Below are 18,067 nucleotides of genomic sequence, written 5' to 3'. Positions count from 1 at the left end.
AGATATGGTGTATAACGTATTAATATAACGTATTAATATAGTTATTTAAATTGGAACAAAATTTAATTTTTATATAAATGTTATACAAATATTTTTATTAAATTTAATTTTTTATTTAAATTGATATTTTTATTATATATTTTCAACAAAATTAAGTTTATTTAAATTTGTTTCACATTCAATTTTATTTAAAATTATTTTCAAATTTTAAATTTATTTGCTTTTTATTGTTACATAAACTAGTTAATTTTTCGTAAATTATATAATTGTTATTTTTACACCAACTAAAACATTTGTATAGAAATTATTTAATTTTACACATTTTAAAACTATGCAATTATTTAAAATATAAATTCAAATAAAAAATAATATTAAAGTATGATGTAATAAAATATCAATATAATTTATGATTTTTTTTGTTATTAGCATTATTTTTTATTAACAACTTTAAAACAATTTTAAATAAAGTTTAATGTAAAATATAAATTAAAATAAACTTAATCTTGTTAAAAATATTTACTTGAAATATCAATTTTGATAAAAATATTTGTGCACATTTGTATAGAAATTAAATTTGGTTTCAATTTGGAGAATGACAAAATTGCACAATTTTTTTCAAAAATTGGGACTAAATTGAGACAAAAATTAAAATACTATATCAAATTGAGAATAGGAAAATGACACCTGGCATAATTGTGACATGTGACATTATCACTGCCACGTGACACAATGTCAGCTTGACACATGGCAAATTTTTAAATATTTTTAAAAATTTAAAAAAAATAAAAATAAATAAAAAATAAAAAAATTCCGGAACTGACACGTGACACCCCATTTAATGTCGTTACTACACCACTAACGGAAAGGACTTGAATGCATCAAATTTCCCAAAATTGGGACCAAATTGAGATAAAAAAAATTGAGGGACCAAATTGATATTTTGCTACGAAAATGAGGACCAAAAATATAATTTAACCTATATTAAAATATAAAAATTAAAAATTAAGTTCAATAGTATATTTTGTCTTATTATTTTAAATTGAGTTTAATATCATCACATTGTTTTAAGCAAAAGTCACATTTGCTACAATGATTTTCAAATTATTTTAAGAATATGTTACATCAAAAGCCAACTTACTAAAATGTTTTCAAAATACTTTTACATCATTATAGCTACTGGCCAATCTTCAAGTACTCATTATTCTTTATGTTTTTTTTTCTTATGAAAATGTATCCCCTTCGTAAAAGAGTTTTGCTACGTCAATAAGTTGCCTCATTCAACCTAAATGGTGTATTAAGATTGTCAAACAAAATTGTTAACTTTAAAGTAATGCAAGAAGAAATCATTACTTTATGAATGAGCAAGAGGAGGGTTCTTATTCTTACAACTCTACCTCTTCCTAAATATACAATTGAATGTTATTGGACATATAACATTAAATATCATAATGATAGCATTATTGAAGTTATAAAATAAACTCAAGTGACCAAAAGGACTACACTGAACGACCAAATAATTTAGATATTTTTTTTCTTACCTTATTAAGATCATCTCAATTTTTCTTTTACTTGCTATTGGTATTGGTGTTATGCATGATTGGCATATGAAATAATATATTTTTCCATGGTGATGTAGATTTATCGTTTATAATGTTCATTATGGGGTGACATACAAATTACTATTAGTATATATATATATATATATATATATATATATATATATATATATATATATATATATATATATATATATATATATATATATATATATATATATATATATATATATATATATATATCTTTTTTACTTTTTAAAATTTTTATGATTACAATTAACCATTGATTACATATTACTTACCAAGAATTTCATTTCTTCTTTCATTCTCTCATTGTTTGATTAATGTATGTTGATAGAGGACTATCCCTAGATTCCATACAAGAAGAACTTGAAGATGAACCTTTACAATTCAAAGGACCTATGACAAGGGCAAGGAGCAAGAGATTGGAAAATCACATCTATTCAAGACTCTTGGTACTACAAGCAACTGCAAGTGTAAATTCAAAGGATATGAAGATCATGGCTTGGAGCACTCTTGAAGGATAGTTATTAGTAAATTAATTTATATTTTTAAACTTTGGGTTTTCTTTTAGAAAATAAGTTATGCTTTTGGGCTTTGGGCTTTCTTTTATAAATTAGTTTATGTTTTGGTTTGGGCCTTCTTGTAGGGTTCTTAGGTTTTCTTAAACTCATGTGCCTATATATAGAGGTACCAAAAACTATTGTAGACACTTTTAGTCATATATTGAATTTGATTTCATTAAAGAGAGGGTTCTCTTTGTTCTTGGCTTAGGCCTCTGGTTCTTATCAAAGATTAACATCTTTGTGGCGAATCTTCATTTGACTTATCAATCTGCTAGATTGTGGCGTCCTCCATCTCTGTCTTATTCCACGTTCTTCTCTGATTTATTCGTGTCGTGCCTCTTGAGGGTTCAAATTCAGAAACGATCATACTCTTTCCTGGATAGGATCGTATCATCTGGTATCTAAAGCAAGGTTCTGGTTTGAATTTCCTCTTCTATGTTATTTTTCTGTCATATGAAACAAAAAAAAATTACAATTTTTAATGTCTGCTTGTTCTGTGTTTTGTTTTAAATTTTGTTTGTTTCCTTTATAAGGAGTAAAACCCCTAAGGTTGTTTCCAATTTGGTTGAATTTTTTTTTATTTGGCGTATTTTTTTTCTATATTGTTCTCTATTTACATTGTGTATTTCTACATTTGCTTCGTGGAAATTATTTGTTATTGGTTTGGGATTTGCAAGTGCCCTTACTTTGATTTACATGAGTATGAGGGTTTGAAGGATCAATTGTTTAATTTGTTTTTGTGTTGAACTGAAATATATATATATATATATATATATATATAAATACAAAAAAAAAATATTGTGGATCAAGTCAAAAGGAAACAAATATATATTGGAAAAAAAAGTAGAAAAAGAAGGATCCAACAAAAAAAGGGGAGAGTTCAACACAACTTTTATTGCAATTTTATTTCTGGTTTATTGATATTTACTTGCAATCAGTCTTTCTCTTAGAGTCTCTGTGTTGTCTCATTTAAATCTCTTTGGTAGTCCTATTATTTTCTAATTTTAATTTTCTTGTTTTGTGTCTTTACAATTCCTTGAAGTTTTGTCTAGTGTTTTGAACCTTCTTTGTCCTCTTAAGTCAAGATTTAGATCTCGCAACTTTCTTCACATTGTTGTTTACTCTTTCCTTAAGCTACTAGAGTTCTTTGCCAAGCACTAAAGGGAATTTGAGTGGTAAAAGGCAAGAGAGTACATTCAAGAAAAAGCCTATATGTGTGATACACGAGTGGAAAATTGAGTGAAACACTTAGTAGAGTGGTGAGGTCAAAAAAAATTATTATTGCTAACATTTTCTTGCAGGACATGACTTCTTCCCAGAATAGTGATCCTGTCTCACCTAAGACTGCGACACTCATGGTTGTACTTGATAAGCTCACATTACAAATGAATCAAATGCAACAACACAATCAACAACAGTTCGAAAGGCTCAAAAAGTCTAATGAAGATGTGAGTGTGAGATTAGAGGAGGTGGAGAGAAGAAGAAGGAGACATGATGATTCAGACCATTCTTCTCATAATGATGAAGTAGAACATGTTGTTAGGCCACGGAGAGGCCAAAGACGACAGGTATTTGGGAACCACATGCATAGGAGGGATAATGATGAGGAGGAGCATGGTTTTAGGCCAAGGCAAGGCCAAAGACGAGAGGAGTTCGAAAACCACACACCTCGAAGAGATAAGATGTGGAGGAAGATTATAATTCCTAAATTTAATGGAGCTAATGACCCGGAAGCCTACCTGGCATGGGAAATGAAGCTTGACCAAATCTTCAACTCTTACGATTATGAAGATGATGATAAGGTGCTTATGGCTTCCATAGAGTTTGAAGGCTATGATATGAATTGGTGGAATCAAATCACCGTGGACATAGCTAGAAGAAGGCGGTTGCCAATTTCTACATGGGAGCAATTAAAGGTAGCTATGAAGGAAAGATTTGTGCCTCCTTATTATAAAAAAGAGATCTTCAACAAATTACAAAGACTTACACAGGGAAATAAGAGTGTTGAAGAGTATGTTCAAGAGATGGAGGTCACCTTGATGAAAGCTGAAGTGGAAGAAACACATATGGCTACAATGGCTAGATTCTTGAATGGATTAAATAGAGAGATTCAAGATGTGGTGAAAATGCACCATTATGAAACCTTGGAGGATCTTATTCACCAAGCCACCAGAGTGGAACAACAACTCAAGAGAAGAAGTGCCTATAGGAAGTCCTCCACCTCATGGAGAGATAAGGAGAAATATAAGAAGGAGGGAGCTACTTCTACCATTCCTAAATCTAAGGAGAAGGAGTCCTCAAATGGTAAAGTAACTTCTCAAGCTAGTAATGATGATTCTTCACGTTCTAGTGCAATAAAATGTTTTAAATGTTTGGGTAGAGGACATATCGCAGCTGAATGTCCCAACAGAAGAACTATGATGTTGTTGGCGAATGGTGAGTACATTAGTGAGCATTCCGTGGGTGAATCATCCGAATCATTTAGTAGTGATGAGGAGGAAAAGGAGTGTGAAGTCCCCCCTTTGGAAGGAGATCTCTTGATGGTTAGACGGTTATTGGGGAGTATGAATAAGGAGGAAGATGAGACCTAGAGAAGAAATATTTTTCATTCTCGATGTATGGTTATGGGAAAGGTGTGTTCCCTCATCATTGATGGATGGAGTTGTACAAATGTAGCAAGTAAACGGCTCGTGGAGAAGCTTGGTTTGGTGACATCTATACACCCTAGTCCTTATGCTTTGCAATGGTTGAGTGAGGATGGAGAATTGGTTGTAGATAAGCAGGTGAACATTACTTTTTCTATCGGTAAATATGTTGATGAGGTAGTATGTGATGTGGTACCTATGGAGGCAAGTCACTTACTGTTGGGGTGGCCTTGGCAATATGATAGAAAGGTAACCCATGATGGTCTAGCCAATAAGTATTCTTTCCTATTTAAGGGACAAAAGGTGTTACTAACACCTTTATCTCCTAGAGAGGTTTGTGAGGATCAACTTAAGATGCGAGTGAAAAGAGAGCAAGAGCGAAAAGAAGGAAGAGAGAAAATTCCAGAAAAAGACAAAAAAAAGGAAAGAGTGATAAAAGTCTTTTCTTGCGGGAAAAAGAGCTCAATAGAGCGTTGATTTCAAAACAACCCTTATATTTGCTTATGCCTAACAATATTTGTTTATCTTCTGTACAAGCTTCTTTGTCTTTAGGTATGGAACAACTTCTCAAAGAATATAATGATGTCTTTCCTCAAGACATCCCTCATGGTTTACCTCCTCAGAGGGGTATTGAGCATAATATAGATCTCATTCCGGGTGCATCCCTTCCTAATAGGCCAGCCTATAGGAGTAATCCGGAAGAAACCAAAGAGATACAGAAACAAGTGGAGAAACTTTTGGAAAAAGGATGTGTTCGGGAAAGTTTGAGTCCCTGTGCTATGCCAGTAATTTTGGTACCTAAGAAAGATGGATCGTGGAGGATGTGTAGTGACTGTAGAGCCATCAACAATATCACTATAAGGTACCGCCATCCTATCCCTAGACTTAATGACTTGCTTGATGAAATGCACGGGGGTTTTTATTTTTCCAAAATAGATTTAAAAAGCGGTTATCATCAAATAAGGATGAGAGCTGGAGATGAATGGAAAACTGCTTTTAAAACTAAATTTGGCTTATATGAATGGATGGTTATGCCTTTTGGGTTAACCAATGCACCTAGCACTTTTATGCGGTTAATGAACCATGTGTTGAGGAATTTCATTGGTAAATTTGTGGTTGTATATTTTGATGATATTTTGATATATAGCAAAACACTTGATTCACACATAGGCCACGTAAAGGGAGTTTTAGAAGTACTGAGGCGGGAAAAACTATATGCCAATAAGGACAAATGCATTTTTTGTACACATGAAGTTGTTTTCCTGGGGTTCGTAGTTAGCTCAAAAGGGGTAAAAGTTGATGAGGAAAAAGTCAAAGCCATTAGGGACTGGCCCATCCCTAAGAATGCAAGTGAGGTACGAAGTTTTCATGGCTTGGCTAATTTCTATAGGAGGTTTGTCAAGGATTTTAGCACCATAGCATCTCCACTAAATGAACTTGTTAAGAAAGATATGGGGTTTAAGTGGGAAAAGGAATAACAAGATGCTTTTGATAATCTCAAATACAAACTCACACATGCACCTATCTTAGCTTTACCAAATTTTGACAAATCCTTTGAGATAGAGTGTGATGCTTCAAATGTGGGTATAGGCGGTGTTTTCTTGCAGGAAGGGCATCCTATAGCCTATTTCAGTGAACGATTGAAAGGGGCGGTAGGAAACTATTCCACTTATGACAAAGAGTTATATGCCCTTGTTAGAGCTTTGCATACTTGGCAACATTATTTGCTTCCTAAGGAATTTGTAATTCATAGTGATCACGAATCCCTTAAATATCTTAAGAGCCAAGGTAAACTCAATAAAAGACATGCTAAATGGGTAGACTTTATTGAACAATTTCCTTATGTTGTTAAGCATAAATCAGGTAAGGCAAATGTTGTAGCTGATGCATTATCTAGGAGGCATGCATTATTATCTATGGTTGAAATTAAAATCCTTGGTTTTGAACTGTTTAAGGAATTATATGTGGATGACCATGATTTTGGTGAAATCTATAAAAATTGTGAAAAAGGAGCTTTTAAAGATTTTTTCAAGCATGAGACATTTCTTTTCAAAGGAACAAAGTTGTGTGTGCCTAAAGGGTCAATGAGGAAATTATTTGTAAAAGAAGCTCATGAAGGGGGCTTAATGAGACATTTTGGGGTTCAAAAGACCTTAGACATATTGCATGATCATTTCTTTTGGCCTCACATGAAACATGATGTGCACTCTTTTTGTAATAAATGTATCACTTGTAAGCGTGCTAAATCTAAGTCTATGCATCATGGGATGTTTATGCCCTTACCTGTTCCTAACTCTCCTTGGACCGATATTTCTATGGATTTTGTTTTGGGTCTCCCAAGGTCCAAAGGGGGAAAAGATTCTGTTTTTGTTGTGGTTGATAGGTTCTCAAAGATGGCCCACTTCATTCCTTGCCACAAGAGCGATGATGCCAATCATGTGGCCACTTTATTTTTCAAAGAAGTGGTAAGATTACATGGCCTTCCACGGAGCATTGTCTCAAATAGGGATGTCAAATTTGTTAGCTATTTTTGGAAGGTCTTGTGGGGTAAGTTAGGTACAAAGCTTCTCTTCTCTACAACTTATCATCCTCAAACAGATGGTCAGATAGAAGTGGTTCGAAATTGAGGACAACTTCGATTCAAGAAGGAGGGAATGATAAAGGACTATCCCTAGATTCCATACAAGAAGAACTTGAAGATGAACCTTTACAATTCAAAGGACCTATGACAAGGGCAAGGAGCAAGAGATTGGAAAATCACATCTATTCAAGACTCTTGGTACTACAAGCAACTGTAAGTGGAAATTCAAAGGATATGAAGATCATGGCTTGGAGCACTCTTGAAGGATAGTTATTAGGAAATTAATTTATATTTTTAAACTTTGGGTTTTCTTTTTTGAAAATAAGTTATGCTTTTGGGCTTTGGGCTTTCTTTTATAAATTAGTTTATGTTTTGGTTTAGGCCTTCTTGTAGGGTTCTTAGGTTTTCTTAAACTCATGTGCTTATATATAGAGGTACCAAAAACTATTGTAGACACTTTTAGTCATATATTGAATTTGATTTCATTAAAGAGAGGGTTCTCTTTGTTCTTGGCTTAGGCCTCTGGTTCTTATCAAAGATTAACAATTTTGTGGAGAATCTTCATTTGACTTATCAATCTGCTAGATTGTGGCGTCCTCCATCTCTGTCTTATTCCGCGTTTTTCTCTGATTTATTCGTGTCGTGCCTCTTGAGGGTTCAAATTCAGAAACGATCATACTCTTTCTTGGATAGGATCGTATCATATTTAGATTGTTATTTTAACAACCTTGATAATATGTGTTTTAGTTATCTTTTATGAAATAAATTCAATGATCAGACTCTCTAAACACAAATTTAATCGAATTGAAGTATAATAGTGTGGAAATTTGTACTCAAGAAGATAAACAAATCAAACTCATAGAAAATAAAATAGATGTAAAGACTTACAAATTGGAGAATGATGTGTCACTTGTAAAAGAAGAAAGACTTCATGTTTCTCCAAATCAATAATCACTACCTAACTCCACATAATTAAGATAAGACTCCAAAAGAATTCTTTCTCACAGAAAGTATCAAAAATTTCTCTCAAATCGCATATATGCAAAAGTGTCTTACAAGAGAAGAAACATGACTATATATAAGAGATGTCACCTCGCAAAAGCTGACGAAAATAAGAACTAGATGACCTTCATGAGGCATGTAGATTCCTGCCCTTAAGGACTTATTCGTGGTGTATTGCGCAAGTCCCCTGGGATACAACAGGAACTTCCCGAATTTTTCGAGGATCTCAGAACTAGCAAGAAAAAAAAATCTTTAAAGAGTAAGTAACCCAAGATAGACTAAATATAAAAGGAGAGAGAGAGAAGCTTAAAAAAGGAAAAGAAAAGAATGAGAGGTGTGTCTTTCAGATGAAGCACAAGATACCTATTTATAGGTAGAGAGAGGGATTGAGATTTGTAACCGCCACCAACAGTGTTGTAAATGACAAAATCGAAGCTATTACATCAATGATGGTCAAATCGAAATTGCTCCCGCAACTTTCATACGTTTGCAATAACAATTAAATCATTGTTTTTACAATAATCCCCCACATATTGAAAAAGGTATGAGATAAAAAGAATGATATAAAATCTTGGGTCCCATATAAGATGTAATGCATCAGAACTGGTATAACAAGCTATATAAACCAGCCCTAGATTGAGAAACGTAACACATAGTGTAGTTGGTATAGCAAGCTATATGAACCAAAAACACTTAGTGTGAGTTAGTGGTTTATCAACTCAATACACCACCACAATTCTTGTTGTTATCGTTGTGCTGCACTTAATAGACCAATGTGTGCCTGATATTCATGAGTGCTCTAGAGATCATGTCAAGATCTCATACAAGCGGCCCCACTCAACACTTATATAGGTGATTTCATCAAGTGTATGCTACAAATCATACACCACCCATAAGGGATATGAAAATCATTAAAACTTTGTGTAAGCTAAAATTCCTTACACCTTAGAGAATTTTAATTACCAAGTTTAACCTCTCAATAATGCAATCTTAGCACTTTCACACACATAATAGGAATGAACATAATTGATTTGGAAATCAATTTAGTGCTATCAAAACTAACAAGTGACTTGTTTTTACTTATATGATCTTTATTCATGGGATCTCCAACCACAAAGGTTGGGTTACCATCACTTGTTTGTTTCAAGTGGCTTAAATCTCATTCTCCTCGATGTTACTAAAATCATATTTCTTCCTAGGGTTTTGTCAGAGGATTCTCAAAATTCAATGTCTTGTGCTTCATCCGAAAGACACACCTTTCATATTCTTTTCTCTTCCTTCTTCAAGGTCTTTTCTCTCTCCTTTTATATTTCTTTGTGGGTTACTTACTCTTTAAAGAGTTTTTTTTCTTGCTAGTTTTGAGATCCTCAGAAAATCCAAGAAGTTCTTGTTATATCTTGGGAGACTTGCACAACACACCACGAATAAGTCCTTAAGGGTATTGAATCTACATGCCTCAGGAAGTTCATCTAGTTCGTGTTTTTTTTCAGCTTTTACAACAATCTTAAGGACTTAATCATCGCAATATGACCATGCTTGTCTGCACAATTCATTCAATAAAATTATAAACCTTCCCTTTGTTCATGAGATGGGTTTTTTCTCACCTTCATCTTTTTCTTCCTATGGCACAATGTTCCTAGTGTCTAATATCACCCAAAAGGAATGTGCATCTCGTGTATCATATCTTACCACAACAATAATAGAAAGAAATGTTTTGCTCTGTCTTCTAATTTTTTTCTCTATTTTCTTCTCGAAAAATTGAAGAATAAAGAAATTGCATAGTTTCGTTCAAGTGAGGATTTGGCCATTGATGAAAGTGCTCATAATAGCTATAAAGTCGCAAATGAAGGACGTGTGAGTCCCACACGACGAGGGTTGGCGGAGAAGAGGGAAAAGTTTGGGACATTTTCCAATTTATAACAAAATAATGACCATGTTTTTCTTACATCAACCATGTTGTTCTTAAATCAACCATTTACATAAATAACAACATATTAGATATATACAACAAAAGTTTGGGATAGTTCCCAATTCATAAGAAAAGCATTAACTCTTAAATTAAAAGCACTAAAATTAAGTGTTCAAAAAACATAGTCTAGTTAGCTTATTTATTTTCCTTTTTGATAGTTTTCGCGGTCTTGGTGGTTGACAGTTGAGCATAATCCTTGTATTAGGAAGAATCATTGTAATGCATAATATTTGGTAATAATCTCTTAGCTGGAGTTCCACATACATCATTATCTGGATCATTCTCAGTGTTCTGCTTAAACTCATGCAAAAATATATAAATGCTTTCATCATTTTGGTACATTGATAACAATTTTCAAATAGAGACAATGTAAATTTCAAATACACTTACTATGTAATTATTAGTGTCCATTGCCAAATTACATACACCTTTCCCACACCATTTTGCAATCTATCAAGAACACCAACATTTACAATAACATTGTATTAAATCATAGTCCACTTAAGTCACAAATTCTAAAATTAGTCATTATATGTAAATAAATAAACTTTAAGTTGAAAATAAACTTACCATGCCATTGGAACTGTCAACTCCTAAATCAATTGTGACTTTATCACTACACTCAACAATCTATTAAGAATACAATGATATAAAATAAGATAACAAAAATTTGAAAATTGATTTCAACATAAAAGTTAAATTACTTGTATTGGTTATATAAGACTTTTAACGTGTTTCACTACTTCTAGAACATTTGACACTTTAATTACTGATGCACATCTAGTCATTGGTTGGGTCCTGAACTACAATATGTATGACATAGTTAATAACTAAGATATGAATATACTAACTTGAAAATAAGCATCACATTATCCTGATCATAGTAAGTGCATTTGAAAGAATCTGTTTCATAAGTTCTTTTGTTGCAATGGTTGCAAAGCAAATAGTACAAACTTACATTATCCCAATTAAACTTAACTGCGGTTGAAACAATTACACATATCATTTCCTATATCCAACAACAATAGTCAATGTCAAACAATTCATATAAGTTGAAATCTATCACAAAAAAATACAACAACTTTAAACACACCTATTTTATTGTTGGAATATCGGACAAACTTTTTGCAACACATTTATACCCGAACCAATCTATATCACTACATTGGGATAACTGCTTCAGTTGACTCCTAGCCTGACTCATAATCAATTCCTCAGTAGAAATTATGTAGTTAAAGTAATCATCCAAATTCTTTTAGACCACTATTATTATATGAAGCATATATAATTATATATAAAGTATATGGTTGGAACTGAATAACTTACTGATTTAAAACTTTCTTTAAATTGGATAAGTTCATCTATATCATAATTCATGATTAATTTGGAACCATTCCACAAATTAGATACTAAAACTGACCATTCTCCTACTCAAAACACCATTAATTAGGAACATAATAAACAACTCAGCGTAATGAGAAAATTATATTGAACTACCTATGATTAGTTTGACCTTGGCTTGAGTAAGAATAAGCACAAGCTTCTTCAAATTCGATTTCTCATTACACATCTCTAGAAACTTCTTGCAATAATCATCTATAATGTACACGAAACTACACCATCGCTGCATATCCATAAGTTTTTAAAAGTTAAATCTATGAAATTCGCAAAAAAATAATACAATTATTTTATATTACCTAGGGTCCATCAAATTAAACACAATATTCTTTGACTGCGGCTTGCTTTAACGTTGTCCACAACACCAATCAAATCTTAATTTCATGACATAAAAGACATAACTTTATTAAACAATGGTGTTATTCCCTACTTTTAAAATTTTCATTTTAATTTTAAACCAACTCTAACTCTAAATTAAAAATATTGAATAAAAGTGTATATAACATTTATATAAAGATTAAATTTTGTCTCATTTAGAGAGGGACAAAATTACTCAATTTAAAAAAAAAAAAACTAGGATCAAATTGAACAAAACTAATGAATATTCGAACCAAATTGAATATAAAAAAACGACTGAGACACATGACATGATATTGGCTTGACACATGGACATTTTTTTAATTAAAAGAAATTAAAAAGAGAAACCACAAAATTACACTTCACAATCACGGTTCACAATCTGTTAATTATCTTAACGACTTTAGCAAAATGAACCAAATTAAATAAAATTGATGAATATTAAAACCAAATTGAACAAAACAAAAATATTAGAATCAAATTGAAAAAAGGCTAAATCAACATTTAAACCTTAATAAAAATAATAATTAGTTATTTAAACTCAATTAATAATTAATATAATCATGTTTGCTATATAAAATTATTAAATGTATTTATTAAAAAATAAATTAATAGTAATATCTAATCAATCTTAAAAAAATATTAAATACTTTAAATTTGTAAAATGAAAAAAAGTTATTTAAAATTAATTAAATACTAATTAACATTAATTTTTCGTTTTAGTATACACATAATAATTACTAAATATTAAACACATATTTAATTATTTTCACCACTAACAAAATTTAAATAAATTAGATTTTTGAACTATAACTTTCTTTTTCATATTATACTAAAACTTAAACTTAAATATATACTATGTTATACTATATACTATTTACCTAAATAATAAATAGGTGTACATTAAATATTCGCTTAAATTCCACATTTTGATTTTAAAAATTATAGATTTAATTGAAAAATTTGAAAAATCAAATTACAATGAAATATTAAGAATCATATAATATAATTATAATATAAAATATTATAAGTGTTGAAAAGTTTTTAAATTATAAAAATATGAAAAATATAAAAAGTATAACAGATAAAAAAGATATGTTAAAAAAAAAACTTGTTATTTTATTTATATTATATATATATATATATATATATATATATATAACAAAATATAAAATTAAATAATTTTACGAGATTTTTTCTTAAAATAAAATTATAAAATTATTAATTTAATAATTTTATCTTTTCAAATATAAATTTAGACGGAATCCATACTCAAACAAGAGATGACACTTAAATGATCGTTTAGTGTACATACTATTTACCTAAATAATAAATAGCTATGCAATAATTCCTTAAGTAACAAATCTCCACCGTCACTGCAAGTGCCTCAGTTGCATCCACAATTGATTTAATTGCCGCGTCTTTCTGAATATTCACACTACATCGTTTCTAACTCTCTCACCAGTATCTGATGTGGCGTAACATGATTGGTTAATCATCCAAGTTTAGAAGAAATGGAACTGAAAACGAAAACAGCCTCGCAGAGTGAACCCTAAGACCAAAATTGGGTATTTAGGGTTTCTTTTTGTCTTCTTCGTTTCTTACATTCCTCAGTAGTTCTCTCGAACATGGAATCCGAAGGTAATAACCCAATATTTCCACCAGCCTCCGATTGAATTGTTTTTGTTTTTGGATTATTAAACCTATAACGGAATGCCCTGTTTTAGGGCAAAAGGGTACGGTGAACCCGTCCGCAATGTTAGCTTCTCTTCTTAGTAGGAGAGCCAAGCTTCACGAGGAGCTTCGAAACATTGAGAAGCAGGTAATTTTTTTAACGTTGCTATCTGGGTTCCTTTGGTTGTTTCGAACGGAGTAAAACTGTCTCTTTCTTTATACGGCTACAATTTATTAAATTTTTTGTACCTATAAATTTGTGATATTTGTTATAAATTGTTTAATCTTTCACTTATAAAAAGTGTGTTTTTTTTTGTTGGGTTGGTCAATTGATTCCGTGTGCAATAATTGGATAACGTGTAATTTAACCTAAAATTGGCACGGCATGTGCTCCATTATATAATGTTCATGTATAACCTCGTGACTGGTACTTGACAATTTATACTCTTTAATCCTCATGGTTTTAAATTCTATGGAATTGAGGTTTCTTGTTGAATTGGGTATGTAGTGACGGACTTCTGGTTGAATGTGTATGCCCAAACCCCACTCCCCTGCTTAAGTTCATCAAATTGACATAAAAAAGTGAAGTTAAGCTTCTGAAGAGAACATTCCGTGGGCTTTGTAGGAAGCAGTTGTTGACATTTTCTTCACACACAGGTTTATGACATGGAGACAAGTTATTTACAGGACCCTGGACAGTGTGGGAATGTATTAAAAGGATTTGAAGGTTTCTTATCGTCATCGAAGAACACTGCACTGTATGGATTTCTTCTCACTTTCTCTCGTTCTTTCTTTTTTCTAGACTGTAATGATTTTCTTCCCTATCTCGAGTTTTCATAATCAAACAGCCTTTTCTTTCCGTGCTTGTAGTTTCTGGATTTTATTAATGCTGAAAAGAAATGACATCCATATTTTCTGCCAGAATCTGTGATTTTCATAAACCTACGGAAAATAATAAGAAGTGTGAGGCTGTGCTTTTCAAGTGTGGTGATCTGTTAGATGCTTGATCACTGCCATATTTATTTGGCCTTAATATAGGTGTTCTGTAATCTCGATTCATTGATGGTTGGGGAAAACTAACTCATAGTTTTGGTAACTTGTATTGATTCCTGATATCCACATCAATTGATACATTTCTGGGACATGTCTAGATTCATTCGTAATCAAAATTGACCAATTTCTTTTACACTGAAATAGAATTGTTCAAAATCTTGAGAAGCAGGGATACTTCATGAAGTGTGTCTTTTTATTCTTTATTATTTTCTTATGATTAATTTACGTGTGTTTTTATGTATGGAAGTCTCTGAGATGACTTAATTTTTGTTCATGCAGGTTTTCATTTATTTTAATTGATATATAAATTTTATCCTAGTTTGGCACCATGTTGATGTTTGCATAACATTATTGAATCAAATTTCTTCATTGCAGCTTGAAAAGGTCTAGAAAGTTTCAGCCTGAAGATAGACTCTTTTCATTATCTTCAGTAACCTCACCAGCGGTATGCTTCTGATGTTAAGTGATAAGCTTTCAACCAGGAATGTAAAAAAGAACATGCACTAACAAATGCTTTATACTTTTTCTAAGTAGGAATAGGAGTTATATATCTTTGTGCATTTCATCTGTTAAGTTTTTACATCCTTCTTAAAAAAATGGTCATAACATTGTACTTTTGTTTGATAATGAAAGCATTATCATGCCAACTTCTGGGAAGAGAAGAGTGATTAGGACATGTTGGAAGAGTTTGCTTCTTGCAATTTGGGCTAAAGTGCATCCATGATTCTGCGCTAACATGATTTAATCCACAGCCAAAAGAATTGGCAAAGCAGAGCTCAGTTAGGAAGTTTGGGAAACTGATCTGATGATACCCTTTTGATCAGAAAACATTTCTGAGACCTACTTCTATTGAAATATAAAACTATTATTGAATTAGAGATTCATATTAGACTCTCATATACATGACTACGTTTTTGTTTTATATAGTTAGCACGTGGAATCAAATGTCATTTGATTTCAATTCCGAGGCATCTTACTTGTTAACAAATCTAAATATTACATAATTTGAAATCTTCAAACTCGACTATCAAAATCTAAACATTGATTAAGAAATAATAACATCTTTTCTGGCGAATAGGATGCATCAAAGTTTGAAGTTGGTGAACATAGAATTCTAAGCTATCCAACTCTGGATTCTTTTACTGGGCCTGATCCTTCCATCTGTTGACACCCTATCCATAAGATGAATGACCCTTTTATGTTTTCTTTCTCCCAATTTTAATTTTTGATGTCCATTTATTCAGTACCAGCATCTTTTCACAAGGTTATTTCTGACTTGACATGCATTTTATCTACTTTACTATAGGCAGAAGAGCTTGCCGCTGGGCGAGATGGTGAGTTTATATGGGCTAGGGTTTCAATTTCTTTCTTGGCTTGAAATTCGTTTATTTATTGTGTTCATTTTTATCTCAGATGGTAGATCAGACTATGGTCCTGGTCGTTCAAAAGGTGGAGGAATTTATGCTAATGGACAGTAAGCTTTCAACTATTGTATCTTAATTGTCTAGCTAATAAATAGCTTACTTTACAGAAACTTTCCATAAATCATTTCAAATATGTAAAGAATTCATGCTGTATGAACTAAAATGTCTGCATGTGTATAGGGGAAAACCAAAGAAAGGTAGAGGTGGGTCAAGAGATGCAAAGAGAGCAAGGGCTTCTAGTGAACATGATTTTGATTATGAAGATGATCCTGACCTGACCTTGTGATTGGAAGTTCTGCTTCCGTACCGAATAGATTGGCACTTGTTGCTTTCCAGTTCCTCTCATTGAATGTATATATTCATCTAGTCCTAATACTTGTGAATTTTGCACATTTGGGTGAACAAATGCCACATGCTCTCAGCCTTAGTGGAAGGCATGGGTGACCTGCTGTGTTGCAATTCAGCGAGGATACAGCAAAATTTTTCTTTGCACAAGTTTTTACTGGCTAGTGAAGATTTGTTAGCGTTGTAGTAATGCTGTACAGAACAAGAAAATAAAGTTAACTAATTTGAATTCTGTTGCCTGTAAATTGATTCTTTCTACTGTCTTTTGAGGTTTTGGCACGCTATGACGGCATAGTGGAGTGGCCATTTGAACATTGTATCTTTGCAGTTTAATGTTGCCGCTGCAACAGTGGCATTGATTGCAGCTGGAGATATATGAATTTGCGCATGTGAACATTTGAAAACTTTCAACTAATCGAGATATATGTATTCATTTTTATTATAGGATACATTACCTTCGTTTTTCATTTTCATATTAAGAGAGAGTATTTGTTGAGATCCAATCGAGATCCAATTTTTTTTTTTTTTCGCAATTTTTCATTGTCTTATCATGGCCTCGAAGTTCAATTGAAGGTTTTTTTTTGTTTATAAGTATCTTCCTCAGACAATTAAGTCGGATATGGATGGTCTTTGACTTGAATTGCCCGGAAATAATTTCATGTTAGTTGATACACATTTTTTTTATCAGGATTTAAATAGTTTTTTCCCTTGTGAATTTTCCTTATTCTTAATAAAAATATTTCCATTTTGATTCTGTATATGAACGTTAATTTGTTTTGGTCCTTGCTGTTTTTTGATATCCATTAGGTAGAAGTGTAATAAATTTATACGCTATTGGTTCTTGATAATTTTTTCCATGTTATTTCCCACTGATACATATATTTTCTTAAAATTTTATTTTATTTAAAGAAAAAATGACGAGGGACCAATTGTTAGACCTTTTAATAGTCTTCATTTAAAAAATTCTCAATATTGTGATTATCGTTATAAAATTAATTATATTATCATTATCATTATAATTTTAATTTCTAAAATGATATTTCGACAAAACTTTTTGACTCGTTTTTTACAATATTGACGTGGCAAGGGATTTTAAATTTTTTTTTGCCAATGCATTAATGAGACAAATCCTTACACGTGCGGGAACATTTCTTAGGCAAAATGAAAGAGAGAGAGAGAGAAGTGAAACATTGCAGACATACAGATAGAGAAGTGCTGGAAAGTGTGAAGCATTGCACCCGTGTGGGTGGGTTAGCGGAGACAATAGCTACCGGAAGTCCTTGACGACAACCATCTCATCATCCCCACCGTAGCATTGAACCGTTGTTGTGAGTCCATTACACATATTTCCCCCTGTGTATCGTCGAAAGGTGTTCCTAAAAAAACCCTTATTTTGTCTGTTTTATTTTTTGGAACAGAGGACCCAAAATTTGAACATGCAAAAGTTTGTTTATTGCTATTGTATGTCATTTCATA

At 31.9% G+C, this 18,067-nt stretch overlaps 1 protein-coding gene across 2 annotated transcripts; it reads left to right on the top strand.

Annotated features, from left to right (window-relative positions):
• Positions 1-13,473: 13,473 nt before the first annotated feature.
• Positions 13,474-17,002, top strand: LOC114192593 (chromatin modification-related protein MEAF6). 2 transcript variants are annotated; one of them, XM_028082365.1, is made up of 7 exons: positions 13,474-13,736; positions 13,823-13,917; positions 14,427-14,527; positions 15,198-15,267; positions 16,129-16,156; positions 16,236-16,296; positions 16,427-17,002. In XM_028082365.1, the coding sequence occupies exons 1-7, from the start codon at positions 13,724-13,726 to the stop codon at positions 16,530-16,532; spliced, it is 474 nt and encodes a 157-aa protein (XP_027938166.1). In that variant the 5' UTR covers positions 13,474-13,723; the 3' UTR covers positions 16,533-17,002. The 2 variants fall into 2 exon arrangements, with proteins under 2 accessions (XP_027938166.1, XP_027938167.1); XM_028082366.1 differs by having other exon boundaries at positions 13,507-13,736; positions 13,831-13,917.
• The last annotated feature ends 1,065 nt before the right edge of the window (positions 17,003-18,067 follow it).

This window comes from Vigna unguiculata, chromosome 7 (assembly GCF_004118075.2).
Source record: "Vigna unguiculata cultivar IT97K-499-35 chromosome 7, ASM411807v1, whole genome shotgun sequence".
In the NCBI taxonomy this organism is placed as follows: domain Eukaryota; kingdom Viridiplantae; phylum Streptophyta; class Magnoliopsida; order Fabales; family Fabaceae; genus Vigna; species Vigna unguiculata.
The sequence above is the reverse complement of the archived record's forward strand: the minus strand, read 5'-3'. Positions and strand labels throughout refer to the sequence as shown.